This window comes from Rosa chinensis, chromosome 5 (genome assembly GCF_002994745.2).
Source record: "Rosa chinensis cultivar Old Blush chromosome 5, RchiOBHm-V2, whole genome shotgun sequence".
Classification (NCBI taxonomy): Eukaryota; Viridiplantae; Streptophyta; class Magnoliopsida; order Rosales; family Rosaceae; genus Rosa; species Rosa chinensis.
Genome location: NC_037092.1, coordinates 71,158,515 through 71,179,569, shown reverse-complemented (window position 1 = coordinate 71,179,569; position 21,055 = coordinate 71,158,515). Strand labels below are relative to the sequence as shown.

At 36.0% G+C, this 21,055-nt stretch overlaps 2 protein-coding genes across 2 annotated transcripts; one reads left to right on the top strand and one right to left on the bottom strand.

Moving 5' to 3' along the window:
- Positions 1 to 13,600: 13,600 nt before the first annotated feature.
- LOC112166971 (expansin-A6) lies at positions 13,601 to 16,328 on the top strand. Its single transcript, XM_024303909.2, has 3 exons — positions 13,601 to 13,835; positions 13,924 to 14,242; positions 15,585 to 16,328. Exons 1-3 carry the CDS (start codon positions 13,685 to 13,687, stop codon positions 15,892 to 15,894), a joined length of 780 nt encoding a protein of 259 aa, XP_024159677.1. The 5' UTR covers positions 13,601 to 13,684; the 3' UTR covers positions 15,895 to 16,328.
- Positions 16,329 to 17,125: 797 nt separating this feature from the next.
- Positions 17,126 to 20,671, bottom strand: LOC112165753. The gene is made up of 4 exons (XM_024302391.2): positions 20,317 to 20,671; positions 20,101 to 20,165; positions 19,717 to 19,874; positions 17,126 to 17,824 (listed from the first exon to the last, which is right to left on the bottom strand). Exons 2-4 carry the CDS (start codon positions 20,156 to 20,158, stop codon positions 17,330 to 17,332), a joined length of 711 nt encoding a protein of 236 aa, XP_024158159.1. The 5' UTR covers positions 20,159 to 20,165; positions 20,317 to 20,671; the 3' UTR covers positions 17,126 to 17,329.
- Positions 20,672 to 21,055: the final 384 nt, after the last annotated feature.

Below are 21,055 nucleotides of genomic sequence, written 5' to 3'. Positions count from 1 at the left end.
AACTTACCAGTCATTTTTGCAGAACAGTAGACGGGTCCTAGTTGGAGTTTTTTTTTTTGTTGCTCATGCAGTCAATGTACCACCGAATTATAAGTCAACACGAGTTCACTTTGAAATCTCTAATGAAAGGCATGCTTTCCATTTCTATCGAGTCTATCAACCAGCTACCTTCCTAATCCTAGCAGTACTTCCCTGAAGCTCATCATTAATTTCATTTACTTTTGTTAAAGACATCAACTAACATATGTGTTTATTACTTGACAAAAAAAAAAAAAACATATGTGTTTATTGAAACCCGGCCACTTTGGTAAAGTAGGAGAAGAATCAATTTTGTTCGTTAATACTTTCAGAATTTTCCAAATGAATAAAGGCTGACAGTTTAGCTCCAATCTTTGGTGTGGCTTTGTCCATGGATCGATTTGTCTTCTGCAAATTTCATGGATGCGGTAGGTGACTCCCCTATAAATCTATAATTCTAATCAAATCATCAACGAGCAAAATTAAAGACCATTAATCAATTAGAAGGCTGGCCAGAATCCTTTAATTTAATATTTCGACCCCTTTCTGGGTGTAGTATATAATACAAGAGGCAGTTAAGTTGGTTGGTGTGGTAGTTGGTCTGTTTAACAAGCTTTGAGCAAGAACCCGACTACTTTGGCAATTTGTAAAGAAAAAGAAAGAAAAAATTGGGGCCATGAATTGGGGGTTTTGGACAGACATAGTGATGGTGCTGCACCTGCAAATGTTGGTGTTTTAGAAGAAACTAAAGATTATAAAAAGGTCGTTGCTTGGTCTCATAGATATGATTCACCATTTGCTTGGTTGAGAAACTTGTGGCTTTATTCATGGAGGTAGATTGCGTAAAGGTCCAAACAATTAGGGTAGGCATGCATTAGAATTACATTGACGCATAGTAGGTTTGTACGTCTGGGAATTATTTTGGTCCCTACTTCCAACCATATCAATGATATTGATGATCCCATGCATGCGAACTTGAGCATCAAAATTAAAATGATCATAGATATCATGTTTGGTCTACATTGCTTTTCAATCGAATTTACTTGAAAGGGGAACATAGACAAGGCCATGCTTCCCAAGATTAAAGGAAAGCTAGCCTCATAAATGTATAAAAGATATCGTTCGGATTTTAGGGTTATTTCTAAAATTTGAAAGTTGGTTGAGAAACCATAAGTAATGCTAACTTTGTCAAATAGAATGATTTGAACCATTTTGGTTTTTCGGAATTGAATGCTAACTTGGCAAGCATGTGAGTTGCCGAGTTAGCCTCTCTAAAGACATGAGCAAAAAATGAACTTGGAAGAGATCATGATTGAAGATAAACGATATCATAGACAATTTTTTCAAAAATTGAAGTATTATCCACCTCAGCCTTGGTGTCCTTGACAAATTTTAGACAATCTGACTCGAAAATAATCGGTCATGAGCTACGCGCACGGCCAACTGATAAGCTGTTCTTGTTAAATCATTCATGGAATGATCCGAACTATTTTTATTTTAAATAAACTGTAAATTGAATTTTTTGTGTATTCCATCACAAAAAATATCTTTTTAGAAATGATAAATTGAGAGATTGCAATTTGCTCTCAAATACCTAATTCCATTCCTTTTAAGGTATCCCTTATCCTTCAATTATAAAGTCGTAACCACGACCACCACCACCACATAACCTCCCTCAAGTTCTAATCCGGCCCCCGATCCATCCTTCTAGGGAAAAAGGACGACTGTAAGGACTCCTTCAATCATTCTGTACCCATGCCTGATGCCTATTATTATGAATTCATGAATCTATGAAGCTAGATTTTGCTTCCTTCAATCAACTGCACCAAACCCCCCTATAGATAGAATGCAATTATGCATGTGGCTTTGCTTCAAAATGGTTCTTCACTTGCTACTTCTAGCCAAAGTACCATTTGAGGGCTTGTTCCAATGTTCCACATTGAGATCGTCCTCAAATATTTATTGGGGTAGCTCCATATGAATCACTCCATTCATTAATGTATCTTTGATTCCATCTCTTCCTGCTTCCCTTTTATTTAGAGGAGTGAAATTCACACTCTTCGTTTTACAATCTACACTCATTATTTTCATTTTTGATTCAAATTCTAATGAAAAAACAAAACTAAGTTACTAAACACAAAAATTTAAGTTACGAAAAAATAAAAGAATGAGTGTGAATTGTAAAATAGAGAATGTAGATTGCACTCCTCTTTATTTATATTCTAAGAGCATCTCCAACGGCTTCCCTATAATTTCTTTATAAGGAAGCAAAAATTAAAAGCTCCAAAAAGATTTATGCTTTAACTCAAACATATTCTCTATTTTAGAGATTCCATAATTATTCCCTAAATCCTTCATTAAAATTTTACAGATTGCTGTAAATATAGAAAGTTTTGTTTTCTCTCTCATCACTATCTCTATTTTAGGGATAATTATAGAGAATCTGTTAGAGCAAAACAACCAAATTTTTCCCTAAAATGGAGAAAAATTAAGATATAAGAAAGCTGTTGGAGTTGCTCTAATAAAAATATCCTATTTTCTAGGTAGAGATTAAATACTGTCTCTCGATCATCATAGATTTTTCAATCTTTCCTTGTTATGAGATCACTATACATTATAAACGGACGCAAATGTTGTACATTGTTGTATGAGGTACAAATGCTTCTTACTTACTAAACGTAAAACAATTACTATTACAACAATACTAATGATAAAAAAAATTGAAAAAACCAGCTACCAAAATTGAGACAAATTAAAAAAGAAAAAATGTACTGCATAGTGCATAAAACATGTTAAGTCATCTTCATAGTTCATTCTCGCACATCATTCATGCATAGTGCATACAACATGTTAAGTCATCTTCATATAACTTTAGTAAGATATTAAGTCATCTTCATAGATCATTTTTATACATGGCATGTTTGATTACTTTCATTTTGTAGGCCATTTGGGTTGACTATTGTTCTCACAATCAATGATCTTTCTCGCGATATGAGTTCGACAAAGACACAACACATGAATGCATGGCACGAGTATGAACATATATATGCCACAATTTGTGTAGGCCTTAAAAGCAAAGCAATAGAGTATTTCAAAGATCATTCCAAATAACAGTTTCATAAATAAAAATTAATCCGATCAATTAATATTTAGCTAACTTTTATATATTTGTTTTTATAAAGGTGTAAGAAAAATACAGTAAAATTTGCAGATTCGTACCAACTGGTGGAGGTGATCATTACCATATGAACTTTATAGAGGAAACAGTAATATGTTTGGGGTTTACCATTATCTTTTTGGCTAACTGGGTTACCATCATTTTTGAACTGAAGAATATATAGCTTTCCCCATTGTCCATCGGAGATATATGTTCACATTAAGTTGGATCAACTCCTGCTTCAATTCGCTGACAAACTTGTCCTCCCCGACTCCCCCCAGTCAAACTGGTTGAAGTCCCCAAATATATTATTCCAAAGTGCATGCAATGCACAATGCAGGACTACTTTGTTCCAGAAATTCAGTCATTCTAGTAAGCTTTTTTGTAACCCTGCACCCCAACACCTGCATTATTTGGTCTTCTTCTGCATTACTGCATCAATGACAACCATAATAATTCATCTCCTTAGCTAGACGATAAGGACAGTATCCGAATCACCAAACCCTTCGAAGATCTCGAATATGTAGGACGGTACTTTGGATTATCCATGAAATTACCCAATTGTTATTATTTATTTTTTGTTTATTTTTTGATGTCACATCCATGGGTCATGTAGCCTGCAAATTTTGACAAACCAGATGATGTATTAAGTATCTGGTTTAGATTATATACACATGAGGAAGGATCATAGATAAGGATGGGAAAGAAAGGATGTGTGCGCGCGCTTGAAATACTTGTCCTCCTTGCCAGGTTTCTCTTTTGTCCTACGTACCCACATGGAGATATGGGGGTATATATGGTTTATACCGTTTATATTTTGTTATATCCTCCCCCACATGGAATGCCTAGCCCTGCACATTTAAGAGTGTAATCCATATATACGTGGCATAGCATATGATGGAATTGCTATGAAGCATCTTCCAACCTAGATGAAGTTATCCAATGAGGAATTCGATCATATCCCGTATGGTTTAACTTACCACATGGATTTAAAGTTAAAATATTGGTTTTGAGGTCGTTGTTGCTAAAATATTTTATTTTTTTTTATTTGGCAAATCTTGACAGAACAAAGACAATTTATTGATTAAAAAAATAACATCATGCAGGAAAAAACAACAACTTTACTCATCAAAAAAATTGAGGAAACATGTCTCTTCATGAACAACCAAAATAAATACAAACTAGTTAAAATGAAAACTACAAAGACCTAAATGGTAGTCTTGAGCAAATGGTGGTATTGAATCCCACCAAATCATATAAAACAATGAGGCACCAAAGTACTTGATTACCCTCTATATAAATGTGTGAAGAAAGAAAGTGTATTTGAGAAATCCAATGAAGACAATTACCTCACTCTACTCGAAGCTGCCAAGGTACCATATGAGGAGAGCCAAGGAAGGTGGGAACAAGAGATGAATCAACTACTAACCACACATGCTACCAACCTAGATTTGTTGATGTTCTTGTGACTGAACTTTATGTTTTTAAAATCGCTTTCTGATAATGAAGTTTAAAATTTTTCCTCATATATCAATATAAAAAGAGATTTTAAGTTGTTAATAGTTATTCATGTATAGTGTCACATTTTATAGAGTATTGAATTTATAGTATGAAATATTTAAGCTCTCACTACTCATTGAATTTTCCCATATTTTTCTTCAACCATTTGTTTAGAAAAACAAAAAATTTAGCCGACTTGCTCTTTAACGTCTTTTGCCCGTTCTTTACAGTCATGTTCTTCATGGCACCATTTGTTGCCTTTTTCTCTCGGTATTTTTCAGTTTGATCGGTTAGGATCTAGTTGTTTTAGACTTTTAGGCTTTTATTTGCAATTTACTTTACATATTATCAAAAGAAAAATAAAAAATAGTTCATTTTTCAAAACAATTTGCAGCTGTTTGAGACTTTGAGCCTTACATGGGTTAGAGACCAGACCAATGGTTTAGAGGGTCAGGTCAATCCTCTACAAGTTCGCTCTTCTGACTCCTTTTTTTCTTTCAGGGAATTTGAAGATTGTACCTTTGACTCTTTGAGTAAGAAAGAATGTAGACCAAACAACCTGTCTCAACAAATTACAGTTTGCAAGTCATGGTCTGCATTTATGGCAAATCCAACAATCAAGGCTGGATTGAAGTTAGAATTGTCCATATATTGATCAATTCTCCCATAATCAATGTTTGAAAAACCATCTAACATGGATTGTGGGTCTTTCCACCAAGTTTCTAGATAAGTCTACCAAAAAATGGGAAAGTTGATTAAGAATTTTGCACCAACCATAATCTTGCTCATGAATAAAGATTGTCCTTAAGAAACATGATGTTTAACGATGCATACGTACTGCATTTTATTTAAAGGTACTGATTGTGCTGACATAAATAATCTATTTAAAAAATAATACAGTGACACTGTAACACGATTCAAATATACTTACGCAATATGTGATTGTGCTAATATTATTACAGCATGACAGCATGTTATGTCGATGAGGGTGATGAACTAGCTCTTGGTAAATTGTTGATAGAGACCCTATCACCCTAATGCGCATATATTGGCGGTGTATGAGGACAATGTATTTTTAAAATGTAAACGATAAGTAATGAAAACAAGTTTATTAATTAATAAAGCAATTTGACAAATCCCCACATAAAAAACAAGAGGGAACTACATTGTTACACATACAAGAACTTAATATGCTCCGGCCTATTATAGCCAAATCAAAACGTTCCAATAGCACAGGTCAAACACTTTATTAGTTAGTTATTGAGCCATTTATATATAATAAAACCCTTCATATTATAAGATCAAACTAATTAGAAGCGACCTCCATAATATGTTATGCCATTTTATTTTGTGATTAAGCATGCATAGTGGGTTGTAATTAAAGAACTAAGCTATAAAGATGTCAACCCATTTTTAATTGCGGATCAATTTGAACAATGCAATCTTAATTATAGTTGACCTAATAAGATCGTGGACAAGTCATTTGATAATACTGGAAATTATTCTATGCACCGACGGTGTAAGTGACCCAACCCTTATAAAATAATCTCAACCCTTGATATTTATTATCAACTTTATTTTTAATAAACAAAAAGTGTATTTAATGCAATCTAACCATTTATTTATGTTGGCGCAAGTGCAGGGCAGTGCTCTGAATAATCTCTCAAATCCAGGGCCGGTTTTGAGGGTATCCTAATGAGGCAATCACCTTATCGTTCAATTTTGATTTCAGAACAAGATCCCAACTACCACAGATTTTATATATGAAATCTCAAATAAGCTTTTCTAAATTATGAAAGATCAAGGGTATAAATATTTTATTTTTATTTTTATTTTATAAAAATCTTTAGTCCATTGCACTCTTACATATATAAGTGAAAATCGAACTCATAACTTTTACAATATTAAAATTATAACGTACTAACAGGTTACAATTCACCGACAAAGGTTCTAAATATTTAGATTTAACTATTTAAGTCATACATCAATCAACGATTTCATCATAGACCTACATCACCAAAAGAATAGTGTAACTTGAGATGGACAAAAGCTATTCCTTCAAAATGAAGCATAGTTCCAATTCAATCAAATCTTTGTAGGGACCGTATACGCCTCATTGTAATTGTTTGGGGTCAAAGTCTAAACATTTATTTTACACTAAGTGGGTTTTATTTAACATCACTTTCATTGTTATAAAAGTATAAGATACTTGCATCCTTCGTGATCTACCAATTACTTTTATAATTGCTCTTAATAAGATTATTGTAAGTAATGCGTGTTTGTTTTGTTTTTGGATGAGAGGGTTTGATAATGAGAAAAATGTTCTTTTAAATATTTCATAAAATAAAATATTTTTTTTCAAAGAGAGAAGAGAAAATCTGTTGCATGAATTTATGAAAGAAAAGATTTTCAAAAACAATAAAACCGAAACTCTTCAATCTCATTACATTTGATTTTCTTGCTATTAGATAATTTTCATTTCGCGATTAAACGAGACAATACGTGACTAAACAATGCTCCAACTGTTGTATTGGATGCAAATATCTATGAATGTATGATTGCAATCATCTTGCTTAATCAATACAATTCATTTTTACTTAAAAAAAAAAAGCCAAACCAATTCGTACTCATTAGTTTAATCTCCACTCCACTAAGTGGCAAGAAAAAACAACAATAAACATCTTCAGATTCCACTAGAACCAAATGCATAGGTTAAACTAGATGAGCAATCAGAGTTTAAGCTTGTATCGAAAAAAATCAGGGTTTAAAGCTTAGTTTTACTAAAGATCCAAATCCCTTCCTTGCCAAGAAAAGAAAGTAAAAAAAAAAAAAAAAAAAAACTTTGGGAGACAATAGCAAAAAGCCAAACACTGAGGTTCACGTGGACGGCTATTGTTGACTTGCAGGGGCTACAAATCAGGCAACAATAATTAAGGTCACATGGTTGCGAGTGACGTGCACGCTCTAATCAGAGCTCATCATGAACCCAATGTCAGGCTGGTCCCGCATGCATCAAATCCTTACCCCCACAACGTCATGTAAGATGCCTGACGTGGAAGATACCTATTGGCCACCCCTTTAGGTCCGCGCCCGAAATAAAATTTCTAGTGTTGTGTTGGCAGCACATGGAGCTAAAGATTCGCGGATGTGACTACCCGATACAAATTTACATCTTACAATTAGTGATGTATGATTTGATACCATTCTGTTGTGATTTCAGGTTAGGGTTTATAGACTTGTTTAGTAAAGTTTTGACTAAAAAAAAATGCAATGATCAAGAGAAAGAATAAGATCTTAGTTTACATGCCAATTATACAAACGAATACTCTAATGTTATGAGAGCAAGTCCATCCGTTGAAGTTGGCTAGTCAAGACTATTCATTGTTTTTTATCTTTTATTTCCACAATTTTTCTTAACTAGTCAGATACTGTTCACAAAAAGTCATTCAGGGTCACTTTTCGGCTCAACTTCTTGACCTGCCAACTGACATTTGGTGACTTTTTATGAACAGTATCTAACTGGTCAAGAAAAAATGTGGAAATGAAAGGCAAAAAGCAGTAAATAGTCTTGACTATCCAACTTCAACAGTTGGCCTTGCTCTCGTTAATTAAAACCTACATTACCAAATTCTGGCACGTGCATTACTAATCTACGGGGGATACATTGGTTTTCATTTGGTGGATTTTGTTGGGGAGTTTCCTTTGTACCTTTCATTCATTAATCTTAGGTTTTACTTGGAAGTGTGGCTATTGTTGGACTTCAAGGTTCAAATTCTCCCACCTTCATTTCTTAACCTCTTTTCCACCAAAATTTGGACTGTAATTATGCGATTCGAATTTTCCTGCAACATGCATGCATGCCAAGTCTACCACAAAATCCGTCGTTCACCATCTTTTGATGTAGATGCTAGACAGTTGCGATATGGTGACAAACACAGAAGGTTCCTGAAAAAATGAAGAAAAGGGTGAAAAGAAAATGAGAAAACCGAGAGAGGTAATCATAAGCATCATCACCATTTACATTCTAGTTTCTTTATGAGTTTATGGTATCCAATGTAATTGTAACTGTAAACTAGATAGACAGAAATGACATAAGGTAGGGTTTTCTTTCCTTCAGGCCTTTGCCCTTTGTAGATGTGTATGTTTAGTGGAGGATTCATGATTTATTTATCTATTTTAAATTATTTGAGTACGTTAACTTGGGAGTACTATTTCACCCGTGATATTTATCATTATTTACTTATAAAATTTATATTATATATTTCTACAAGCTCGGTTCATAATTTTATAAAGAGAAAAATGCACCAACAGTCCTTCAACTCTTATGCACCGTCCAGATTGATACCCACACTCACAATGATATCAATGTGGTACCTAGACTCAAAATTTGCTATCAAAAACATATTTTAGTCAATGTTTCGTCAATCGTCCGCCAAATATGATGACGTGGCATATACGTAGGGCAAAAGATAGGGGCAAAAACGTCTTTTTAACTTGTTAATAAAATAAATTGAATTACACTAAAACAAAAATTTATTTGTTGGTCACATCAAAAATATCTCTTTCTTTCTTTTTTCCCTTTCTTTGGTCTTGCTTAATCTGGAACAAGTCCTTTTTTTTGGTTTCAAACCCATTCAATTAAGTAAACTCCAAAAGAAGCCATGAATGGATATCCATTAGTACCAATCCAAGCCCAGATGACGTCTTCTGTTAAGATAATCCACACCCTCATTCAATCCTACTCTCAGTCAATCCACACCGCCGCATCTCCGCCCTACTCTCAGTCAATCCTCTATTCCACACCTTTACCCCACCTCCCATCTCTACCCATCAACCTAGCAAAGCCCTCGTCTCCAAATCCCCACTCGTTGTTTCCAGCTCCAATTGGTCCGCCTAGACCTGCCATTTCTAGATGGCTTTTCCCCCCTCCTCTGCCGCATCGCGTCATCGGAGACTCCTCTCTATCCGCTCAACGAAACCTTTTACTAATCTGGGTTTTGCAGGTTCTTTCTTTCATGGCTACAGCTCCCTACACATCTGCTACTCTCTCGATGAATTAAACCCAGATGTAAATTCATTTGGGTTATTGCTGTGAAGAAGATGATAGATGATGGTGTGGACTGTGGAGAGAGAAAGGCAGAGCGGATGATGATAGATGATTTGGGTTATTGCTTCAATTCTCTTTTTTTTTTTTTTTCCTTTTTGTCTGGATTTTTTTTTTTGAAGTCAAATCCATCCTCATTTCCTCATTCAAATCTAACAACCACAACTAAATCCCACAGCAAGTAAGGTAAGCTATTCAAAGACATGGCAAGATACATCCTTTGACATCAATATTCACCAATCGAACAAACTCAGCAGCAGACACAAAAATCTCAAAATCAAAACTAAAAAAAGGAACAAATGGGGATTGGAAATCTGAAATCTCAATTACCAGCCCTACAAGAGGTAGGAGGATCTTTCTGGAGATCCTTGAGCTCCTTCCAAGATTTGCTTGGATCCTTGGACGCCATCACCTTCACAAAAGAGAAACACAGACGACAAACCCAGGAACCAAGGAAGAAGAAGAGGAGAGAGAAAATTATAAAAAAATCATTTAATTAAATAATCAAGTTGTTGGTAGAAATTGAGGGTTATTTTGGTCATTTGCAATCTCTGTTTTCTCCACGTGTTTGCCACATCAGCTCTTTAACGGAACCGTTACGGAAATTTAACGGAAGTATGTCATTGATAGTAAATTTTGAGTCTAGGTATCACATTGATACCATTGTGAGTCTGGGTATCAAACTGGCCGGTGCACAAGAGTTGAGGGACTGTTGATGCATTTTTCTCTTTTATAAATCATAGAATGTAACGATTTTTTCATAAAATTTGACTTAAACGATTTCATAAGTCGCAACTTAGGATTTTATAACTTAAGTATCTGAATGAATAAAAAAACAAACAAGTAAACAATTTCGGCTAATCAAGGAAGACTCTTGTGTACTGACAAAGCCCACCAAGATTCAGGCTTTGATCGAGTTCAACGTTGAGATCATTTACAAGAATGCCAAGCGTTTATGTACATACAAGATTTAAACATTTTTGTTTATAGCCACTTGATTTAGAACTCACATTGAAATTTTTAAAATTAATACTAAATACATTGATGCAGGGCCGTCCCAATGGTAAGTGAGGCCTAAGGCGAAAATCATAACCTGTTTATTATTTTTCTATATTTTTAGCATATTGTTGCTACTTTACAAACAAAGTATTTGGTATAAGAATTTTGGGTCTCTACTATGAATATAAGAATAACATAACCTATAAATGGAGCCTAATTTCAATTAGTTAACTACTTAAGTTCAAACAAATCGAGTATATATGCATTAGTTAAAGATAGACAAGTACAAAATATACAAGAAAGTTTGTAGTAGAAAGAGAGAAAAAAATTGACACAAAGGTACGAGGCCTAGTTCTACAAGATCTAAATAAGTTCAAATGACTTGGTAATATGTTGGGTAATTTAGAAGTTGTATTCAATTTTTGTTGGGCTTTAAATAGTATAAAGTACAAAAACTTGTTTCAAAGTGAGGCCTAAGGCAGTTGCTTTGTCTGCCTTGGGCTAGGACCGACCCTGCGTTGATGAATCTAGACTAGGGTGGTGATAAATACGGATATCCACTCTCTAAACCTTAGTTGAATGATTGATATCTTCAATTCAGATGTAGATTTTAATAATCAGACAAACAATTTTGTTGTATAATTTAAATGATTACCAGTTTTTGTGTAATTGATATGTTGAAGCTAGAAATTATAAGAATAAATGCCCCAAGAGGCCAAGACTAGAACCCTAACCCTTAAATGTTCTTGCACTTGTGAGGATCGGAAACCGGGAACCTATTGCATTTGAATTTTACGAACCTTCCGAAGTTCACTGTCACTAGTGCGCAGTCCGTGGAGGTGGAGAGATTGCATGCAGCTAAAGAAAGTGGGACAAAACATAACAGAAATTACATGCATAATTATGTAAATATATATGGTGGCAAAAGTAAAAATAATAATAACAAAAAAAGTAAAATTTCCAACAAAAAAATAAAATAATAATAACAATAATAATAATAATTGAGTTTGGTCTACGAACTCTACTGAGCACTGTCACTGTGGGGGTGGGCTCGAGATTAACAAAGGTTACGCTATTAAATTAAATTGTACAAGCCCCACTGGTTAGTTAAAGCCAGGCAAGCAAAGGCGGGGTATATGGACCGATGATTACGGGATTAAGTGGTTCTCTCTACTCCAGCTGGATGCCTATACGGATTACTCAAATACCGAATACATTTCGTGACAATTTTCAATATTGTACTTTATAAATATTTAGGGTTTATCTCAAAACTTTCATTCGATTACTTATTAATTGGAATTTAATATAGAGATTTTAGGTAGTTAGAAACTTGGGCTACATTCTAAATTTGCCTTGAACGTCTTTTAACAATCTTTTATTGTAATGAACTAATAATATGTTAAATATATCATCAAACACGATCACATTTGAGATCGTTCAACCGAGTATATGAGCATGATAATTTATGAGGGTGAAAAATCAATTTACAAGCCACATCCTCCTTGATGCAAGACAGCACATGTTTATTGGAAAATTACTCACAGAGGAATAGGATAGTGTGATTAGATTTGTATTAAAAATAGAAAAAGCTAAAAAAAGTAGGAATTTCAATTCTCTAATCTATTTTCCTTTGGACACTTCTCCACCCACTAAAATTTTTTTGGTACGCCTCATTCAGCGGGGATTTTTTTTTTTTGTTAGATTGTATTGCACAATTTTCTTTTGTGAAAAGTGTATTGCACAATATTTGCATCCCCAGCCCCCATGAAATCTTTTGTGGGGTCCCTCCCTGGAGGAATGTCATCAAATCCCAGCCGCATATCACGGCTCAACTTAAGAATGACTCAAAGTTACTCTTTCTAGAGAGCCTAGATCTAACATTCCCGCCCCACTTTATTATCACTAATTAAGGATTCAAGATTCTATTTCTCACTTTGCAAGTTTGCATTGGCCTAATCAACTTTCGAGACTTTATTTTATGACCTCATAATATGAAAAATATGATATCACAGATCAGGTGCAAAAAGGGTTAACAATTTATAAACTTACATCAAATTGCGTATTCAATGAAGTACTTCACATGTTATGTTATGTCATAATTAGTATTATAGTGTTATTTGCACGAAAACTGTTTTTCAGTTCCCTGATTTTTTAATTTTTCTACTTGTCGCTTCATGTGAAAAATTGAAATTGTATTTTATGACAGCTTAAGCATCCATAGAATAGAAAAAACAATTAGCGATTATGTATATTTATGTCTAGAATTATAAACGCAAACCAACAGAGATAGCATTTTGAATTGATCTGATACACATGGTTTGTTCATCATCGATTATGAGTCATGATTTCATTTTTCCATTTTTGCAGGCAAGCTGTTCATTGTTTCCGGTTACGTTTGAAAAATCATGTGCTATGCGCCAATGTGCTTTGACAAAGGACAAAGCCCTAAACGAGTTTTAGGTGTGATTGGAAGAAAAATTAAACGACCAAAAATCTTCCAATAACAAAAAAAGTAAAAAAAAAAGACGACCCTAAAAAGAGAGAGAGAGAGAAGAATATAAAACCACCTTGATCACTCGCCCTTAAGAGCGTGGGAAACAAAACATCCCACCAACTGGTTTATAAAAGACTTGCATGGGCGTGGACCCACACTTATCCGTACAAAAGGGTATTCTAATTGGTCGGTGATGTTACGCGCTAGAGATAGTGTAGAGGGAAAACAAGAAAATATTTCTCCTAGGGGTATTGTTAATGTCTGAAAATTCCAAGCTTTGCCACTAAGGGCCAACCTCGAGCGACCTCCATAAGTAGCCCCCAACCTCCAGCTTTAATCCCTCACCTTCTGAGCAGCTCACTCTCTCTTTCCTTTTAGTGTTGAAACAGAGAAAAAAGAGTGAGAAAGCAAAATGGCTATGGCAAGTTTGGCTTGCATTGCTTCCCTGCTCATCTCACTAACATGGATTGCTGAGGCTAGAATCCCTGGTGTCTACTCCGGTGGTGCTTGGCAAGGTGCTCATGCCACCTTCTATGGAGGCTCTGATGCCTCAGGCACCATGGGTATGTTAACCGATACTCGCCTTTTGGCATTTGCGAATTTGACGACAATACTCTAACCAACTGAGCTATTTAACTGAATTGTTTACAGGAGGTGCTTGTGGATACGGTAATCTTTACAGCCAGGGCTACGGAGTGAGCACTGCTGCGCTGAGCACGGCTCTGTTCAACAATGGCCTCAGCTGCGGTTCATGCTTTGAAATCAAGTGCGCAAACGACCCGAAATGGTGTCACTCTGGAAGTCCATCTATCTTCATCACTGCCACTAACTTTTGCCCACCCAACTTTGCTCAGCCTAGCGACAATGGCGGATGGTGCAACCCTCCCAGGCCTCACTTTGACCTTGCTATGCCCATGTTTCTTAAGATCGCTGAGTACCGCGCTGGGATTGTCCCTGTTTCCTACCGTAGGTTAGTAAAGTTCGCTTCTCTGTTTTTACTCTGTTTACTGCTCTGTTTTGGCTTTTATTAATGCTCTGCTTTGGCACTTTTAATGTGGTTAAATGATGAAACACCTTTTTTTGTTGTGGGTTAAATTAATTGTGGGCTGTTTTCACATCCAAATTTAACCCCAAGTGAAAAATGTGGTAGCGTTAAAATCTCTCTTTTTACCCAATGCTCTGTTTTCACTCTGTTATGCGGTTATGCCACTTTGGAACTCAATTTTGGTCATAGAGTGAACTAATACATACTTTGCTGCGTAAAAATGTTGTTGTAAAGGCTAAATTTACCCAAAATGCATTTTGATTCTTTTTTTTTTCTTAAATGTTAAATGCTAAAGAATGTATAGCGCTCCATAGTATTATTGCAACTTATTAATTAGGACCCAGTAAATGTGGTTCCAAGGTTGCCAATCAGACCATTTTGTGAAGCGTTTTGTGTGAACTTTCTTTATCTTGTGGGTCAGACTCGTTCTGGAAATGTGCTCGATTCGGTTTCTGGGTAGTTATTGCTTTTGCAGAAGGTACCACTCTTGAGATTGACACGATCATCCATGGCCCAGATGGGGTCTAAGCTTTCTCTCCAAAAGCTAATTACTCATTTTGCAACTGTAACTGACCTCATTTGCTTTAGGTCATTGCCTTTAGTTAATGTCGAGTCATTTGGAAGTTTATTGGACACTTTCGGTTTTTTGTCTTTAAACCCATTTAGTCCCAAAACACTCAAAATCAAATCAACAAATACTTTAAACCTAGTTTTATCATAAGTTGTTTAGATTCCATGAAAATGCATCAGCTGTCATGTGTCAGCATTTTCCGTAATTTTGCACCTTTTGGTTTAGCCAATACAAACAGCATGCGCGCTTTCTTGATTATGACTTTTAGCCTTAAACGTTTAGAGTAAACACTCTTAACTATTAGAGTTACGGGTCATAATTTTGCAAGTCTAGTCACTAAAAGTGTCAAAAAAAAAAAAAACTTTAAATCATATCATTAGATAGAATTTGACTTATAGTCCACCAACTTACCAACCTGGCTTCTTTCCTTGATTGGTGTTGGGACTTCTCGTAAGATCTGTACCGTACGAAGTTTTGACCAGGGAATCTGACGGTACAAATTACGATACGGCATGCAGTTGTTTTGACCGTACTAAAGCACAGTCTCCAAAAGTCCGAGACTCGTTGATTAATGTGAAAAGGGGCTTTTGATTTAGTCACGCCCACCTAGAAACACGGTCCGCGATCCACGTTATACTAACTGCACTCAAAATTACCATATTGTCCTCACTTTTTGTTGTCGTCTTATTTCCTCAGGGTGCCATGCCGCAAGCGCGGAGGGATCAGGTTCACCATCAACGGCTTCCGTTACTTCAACTTGGTTCTGGTCTCCAACGTCGCGGGTGCAGGGGATGTCGTGAGGGTGAGCGTGAAAGGGTCCAGGACTGGCTGGATGAGCCTGAGCCGCAACTGGGGTCAGAACTGGCAGTCGAACTCGGTTCTGGTTGGTCAGTCACTCTCCTTCAGGGTCACAGGCAGTGACCGACGCTCCTCCACCTCGTGGAACATAGTCCCAGCTAACTGGCAGTTCGGTCAGACTTTCACCGGAAAGAATTTCCGTGTTTGATTCCGGCGACATTTTTAATGGTTTTCCCGCCTTAAATGTGTTGTTTTCCATTTTTACCCTTTCTTGGCGCCATTTTGTTGGATGGTGCTTTTGACTGGGCGTTGGAGAATGTGAAAGTGTTTCAGGGACAAGTTTGACCTTTTGATTTGTGGGTTTTGGTGTGGACTTATGAGAGTGTGGTGTAGTAAGGGTTAAGAAGGGAAATTACACTAAAGCCCAAAATTGTAGGGGGTGGTTGAGGCGGTTGCAAAAGATTGTAGCCCGCAGCCGTATAATACTAGTACAACCAAAAGCTGTAGTATATGTCTTATATACGTTTGCCATTTGTAGTAGTAACTTATTTTGTTCTTCAAGTATTTGGCTTGTTTCAATTGGCATTATACTTAATTTTGAGTACTTGCAAGAGCAATGAAAAACTTGGTTTGTGTTCGATTCGAGACTTTCTATTATACACTGTTTATATTATACATTGTTATTTTATCGGCGTCGTATATGCTTTTTATATCATGTACATGAAGAATTTCCATACAAGCTAACCTTCTCAACAGTGTGGCAATTACATACAACGTGTACATAGTTCTATTTTGATGAAGGTAATGAAACAAAATTTTGAATATTATTTACTGAATTAGGAAATTTCCGATTCATTTCCAAAGAGTTTGGAGAAAGCTGGGAGAGAGTTTGCTGAAGAGAGCAGTTTCCAGTTCCTTTCCAATTTCAACTACTTCCATTTTTTTTTCTTTTTGAAAGGGGACTACTTCCAATTTTTGTACAACTTAGAATTTGACATTTGAAACCGAAGAAATACGACAAACTTTGAAGGAACATGTGTATTTGACATTCGTATTTTTCTCAAAATTTTCAATAATCTATCTTACTTGAGCTTTTTATCATACTTTAATATATCTTAATAGATTTCACACTTTAGCTACCAAATGGGTACTCATTGGAGTGTAATGAATGGAAATATGCATTGACCAAACCTGCACATGGGTGGGGTTGGGTTTGTTGCTCTGTTGAGAATGCTGGTGGTTGGTTAAGTTCTTCAGAATTGCTGCACTAAAAGAAGAAAAAAAGGTTCTTCAGCAGTAGTATGCTTTGGATACCTCTTATGCAAACATCTTTGGATTCCTACAACCCTAAAAAGTAAAATCATAGACTTTGGATCCACCTCCAAGTTTCATTATCATCAAGGAACACCTTTGGCCTTTTTTTGTTTTCCAATCAAAAGTCAAAAGGAACAGCAAGTCAGAAACTGTTTATTAAGATCCCCAGAGTTCTCACATGATATATAAACAGAATACAGAAACATACATCCCTAAAATAAATAAAATTAGAAACACACAGCCTCACTATATGGAAAGATGTCAATTGTTTGAATGAGCAAAGCTGGTTCACCTGTGTACAACTACTGCAATTACAAATTATTCCCACCCTAATTTCTTATTCTCAGCTGGCTGTAGCTACTCGTCCCAGCTCCATTACTTATCAATGCAGCAGCATCTCTATGTCGCTGTCCAGCAAGATGTTTATAGAAATCTGTCGCACTAATACTGACCACGTTACATATAGTACAAGTCCTTAAAGTATGGGGTGCTGCACCACCTTCAATAACCCTCCGTTTCTTAGTCTGCAAATCGTCTTCAGTTGGATAAACTGCCTTCTTCTTACTCGTTTGTCCAGTAACAGTTTTGCCTTTCAATTTCCCCAGGTTCATCTGGTGCTTCTTTCCCATTTTATGCTTATCAAGTACCATCTTAGTGTCGCAAAAAATTTTGCATATGTCACAAAAAAGTTTTGTTGTGCTATCTCTAGGAGGAAGAGGGGTATTGGTGTCACTCCATCGAGGAGTAGTACTGTTACTCCACAAGGTGGGATTCTGATTTGCAGGAGGGAAGTGCTGTGTCCCAGTTAAAGGTACTAAGATTCCCTGAAAGAGAAATGGTGGTTAGCAATGAAATTAATAAATAGATCACATGGCACTTCATTCTAGATGACGTCAATCATTCTATTTGACTACTAATAACACTTGGATATTCAGGAATGTAGACAACACACTAGATATCTGTTATGTAAATGATATGGATACACAAGTGTCTTCACAACCGTCGAGAGATTATTGGGTGACAGTAACACTATGCGGCAAGTTTACGTGGTGTTATGGTCTAATGAGATTCTCACATTTCGCGTAATGTTAAATTGGACAACTAATACACAGGTCTGCAATATTAGACCTTTGCCAGTACGACTCTGTAACTACAGTTATCCTAAAGACAAATACACGCTGTTGTCTTTCACTTGAACAATGAAATCTGCAATAGTTTTCTCTTCTAATCTCTTTAATAATAAGTGATCAAAGGATGTGAGCAGAGAAAACCAACATACAGAGCCATCCACACATGTTCAACTTTAGGACCACAAAAGCATCAGCTGAAAGGTTAAAATTGAAACTGAAAAGCAAAGACACAAGAAGCAAAATAACTCTGAGAATAGACTATTCTCCGCAAAATCTTGAATCTCAACAGGTGGACATGGCCAAATCTCAACCAGTTGCTTGTTCTAAATTTGTTGAATGGCAAATGAACCCCATTCTAATCTTGAATCTTAGGTTGCAACAGGTTTTGGGAAAGACCTGAACATGTACATGTGGAAATGGCAACCTGAGACTAGAACTCTAACTAGAGAGAATGGAGGCTGATCTACCCATTAGGAGAGGGGAAGCCACGGGGGCGCCCGGGGTGGTGGTGTTGGTAAATCCTCTTCTTGATGACAAAATGGAATTATTTATTTTCTTGAATATGCAAAGAAAATTAAGCTGAATTTTAATCAAATTCTAAGAACCAAATCACAAACTCAGGCACACTTTTCTATCCTTCAAACATGTATATGCTGTAGGTAATGTGGCAAAATCCACTTGATGATTTTGAGAGAGCTAAAGGATTGCATAGTTGTGCATTCTCTACCATGGTTCTGGGAGATTTTTCCGTTTGTAACGTCGGTTCAAACCGGAAATTTGGTCTTGCCAACATGCAATCATTGTTCATAACTTCAACATAAGCCAAATGGCCAAAATCTCGTTAGATCATAACACCACGCCAGAATTCCATGTGTGCTACCAACACACCCAACTATATTGTGCTCCATAACAGTCCACACACATGGAAAAGTGGCATGAATACAACCTATTAAACATCCTTGTATCCCATACGGGTCAATTATGGTGAAGCACCTCTAGACATTCAATAATGTCTTTTCTTTAGAACGCTCAAGTGTAGATATTGGTATTTTTCACAAAGGACAACATTATAATCCTTTAACCAGAACCAAATAAGCCACAAGTGTAGATATTCAAGTCTTTTCTATAGAACATTTTAAAAAGAATCTTGAACTGAGACGTCTGGTCATCTCTAGGTTTCTATGTAAAACTTCAGAAACAACTCACCAGTAGGTTCCAAAATATTGAGCCAGCACATATGTACAAAGAGGTTTCATGACAACGTTCTGATCCTAATGCCACCAACTTCCATATCACATTCAAAAAATGTTCTACCATAGAGGAACGATAATATGAGGAACCTAAATTGAGTAACTGTGAGCCACCACTGCATTAAAGATTGGATTTTCTTTATCAGGTCAGTTGTCTCAACGATTACGCCAAGTCTGACAGTTGAATGCACTGGTTGCTCATAGTTGCTGAATTTGGGTACACTCATATAAGGACTTAGCATGCAGAATTTAGGTGCAAATCACAGCAGAGATTAACTAATTGATCCAAACAAAGACAAAGTACAATTCATCATAAGTTAGGAACAAGAAGAATACCCTTTGTTGCAGTTGCAGACCACGCTGCTCAAGCTCTCTCGTGTGTCCCGTCTTAAGATCTTTCCATTGAGCTTCAAATCTCAATAACGCTCGACCCTGCTCTAAAAATGCCTTCTCAAGGTTGTTCCGCAGCTCCTGAAAATTTTGTTGCAACTTTGCTATTTAACAACATAAAATGAAAAAAAGAAAAAAAATACAGTAAGCTACAACAGCAAAGAAACAGAAAAAACACACCAAAATTTAAAGCACCTACATTACATAAAATAAGCAGCACAACCAACGCTACCAAGTTAACACAATACATGAAATTTGACTTTCAAAAAGGCAAAAGGCAAGAGTTTTCCGCTTCGATTAAACCAGAAATCATGAGACTCAGTGACTCACCAATCGCAACGTCCATTTCTTCAGAGCACCGAGACATCTCAACTAAGGGCCGAGACATCTCAAATCTGCAATACACAAATCAAAAGAAAAAAAGAACCCATGATCAAAATTCAACATATCCAAAAATCAACAAAGCAGTGAACTTCAACAGAGTTTGTCTAAAATTCTAATTGGGGTAATCTACAAAGCAGTGAACTTGAAGCTGAATTTACTTACTACAATCGCGTCGTTTACATGTATACACTTCCAGAATTGCTAATACCCATTTGATTTTCTGAACTGCGAAGTCACGTTTCGCATTCCGGAGCTGAAACTCCGAAATCCCCAACTCAAAACCTTCGCCGGAATTCCGAAATCTGAACGATGGGGAGCAAAGGAAATTGTTACTCGGCAGATTCTGAATTTGGAGATATCTGAAATTGAAGGTGGCAAAGTGGCTTGCATGCAATGAAGCTCTTTAATCCAGTGGAGCTCTGATTTGAGCTCTTTATTTGAAGCAGCCAAAAAAAAAAAAAAAAATGTAAATGCAGTGAAGGAAGGTGAGATTAGCGGTCGATACAAGCAAGACGAAGTAAACAGTGGCGTCGACCATGTATGGGAAATTGAAAACGGTAACTTTGTGTTGGGCCATGGGCCTTCACTGGAAAAGTAACGAGTCAGTGGTGGAGGATATTTTATCAAGAGCCGATATTATTTCTCTTTACATCCTCCACCACTGTTTTACTTTTACCGTCTCAAGTTTTTATTTTTATTTATTTATTTATTTTAAAGATTCTTAATCAGTTAATTATGTGTAATACCATGAAAACTCATTTTTGAATTGAATTCATTTTTTTTTATTACACATAGTTGTGAATTATAGTTAGTATTAGTGATATTTTTAAGAGGATGACTGTGTGCGTATCTGTGTATTTACGTGAAAATATATGTATCTTTGTGGAATTGTTGTTGTTTG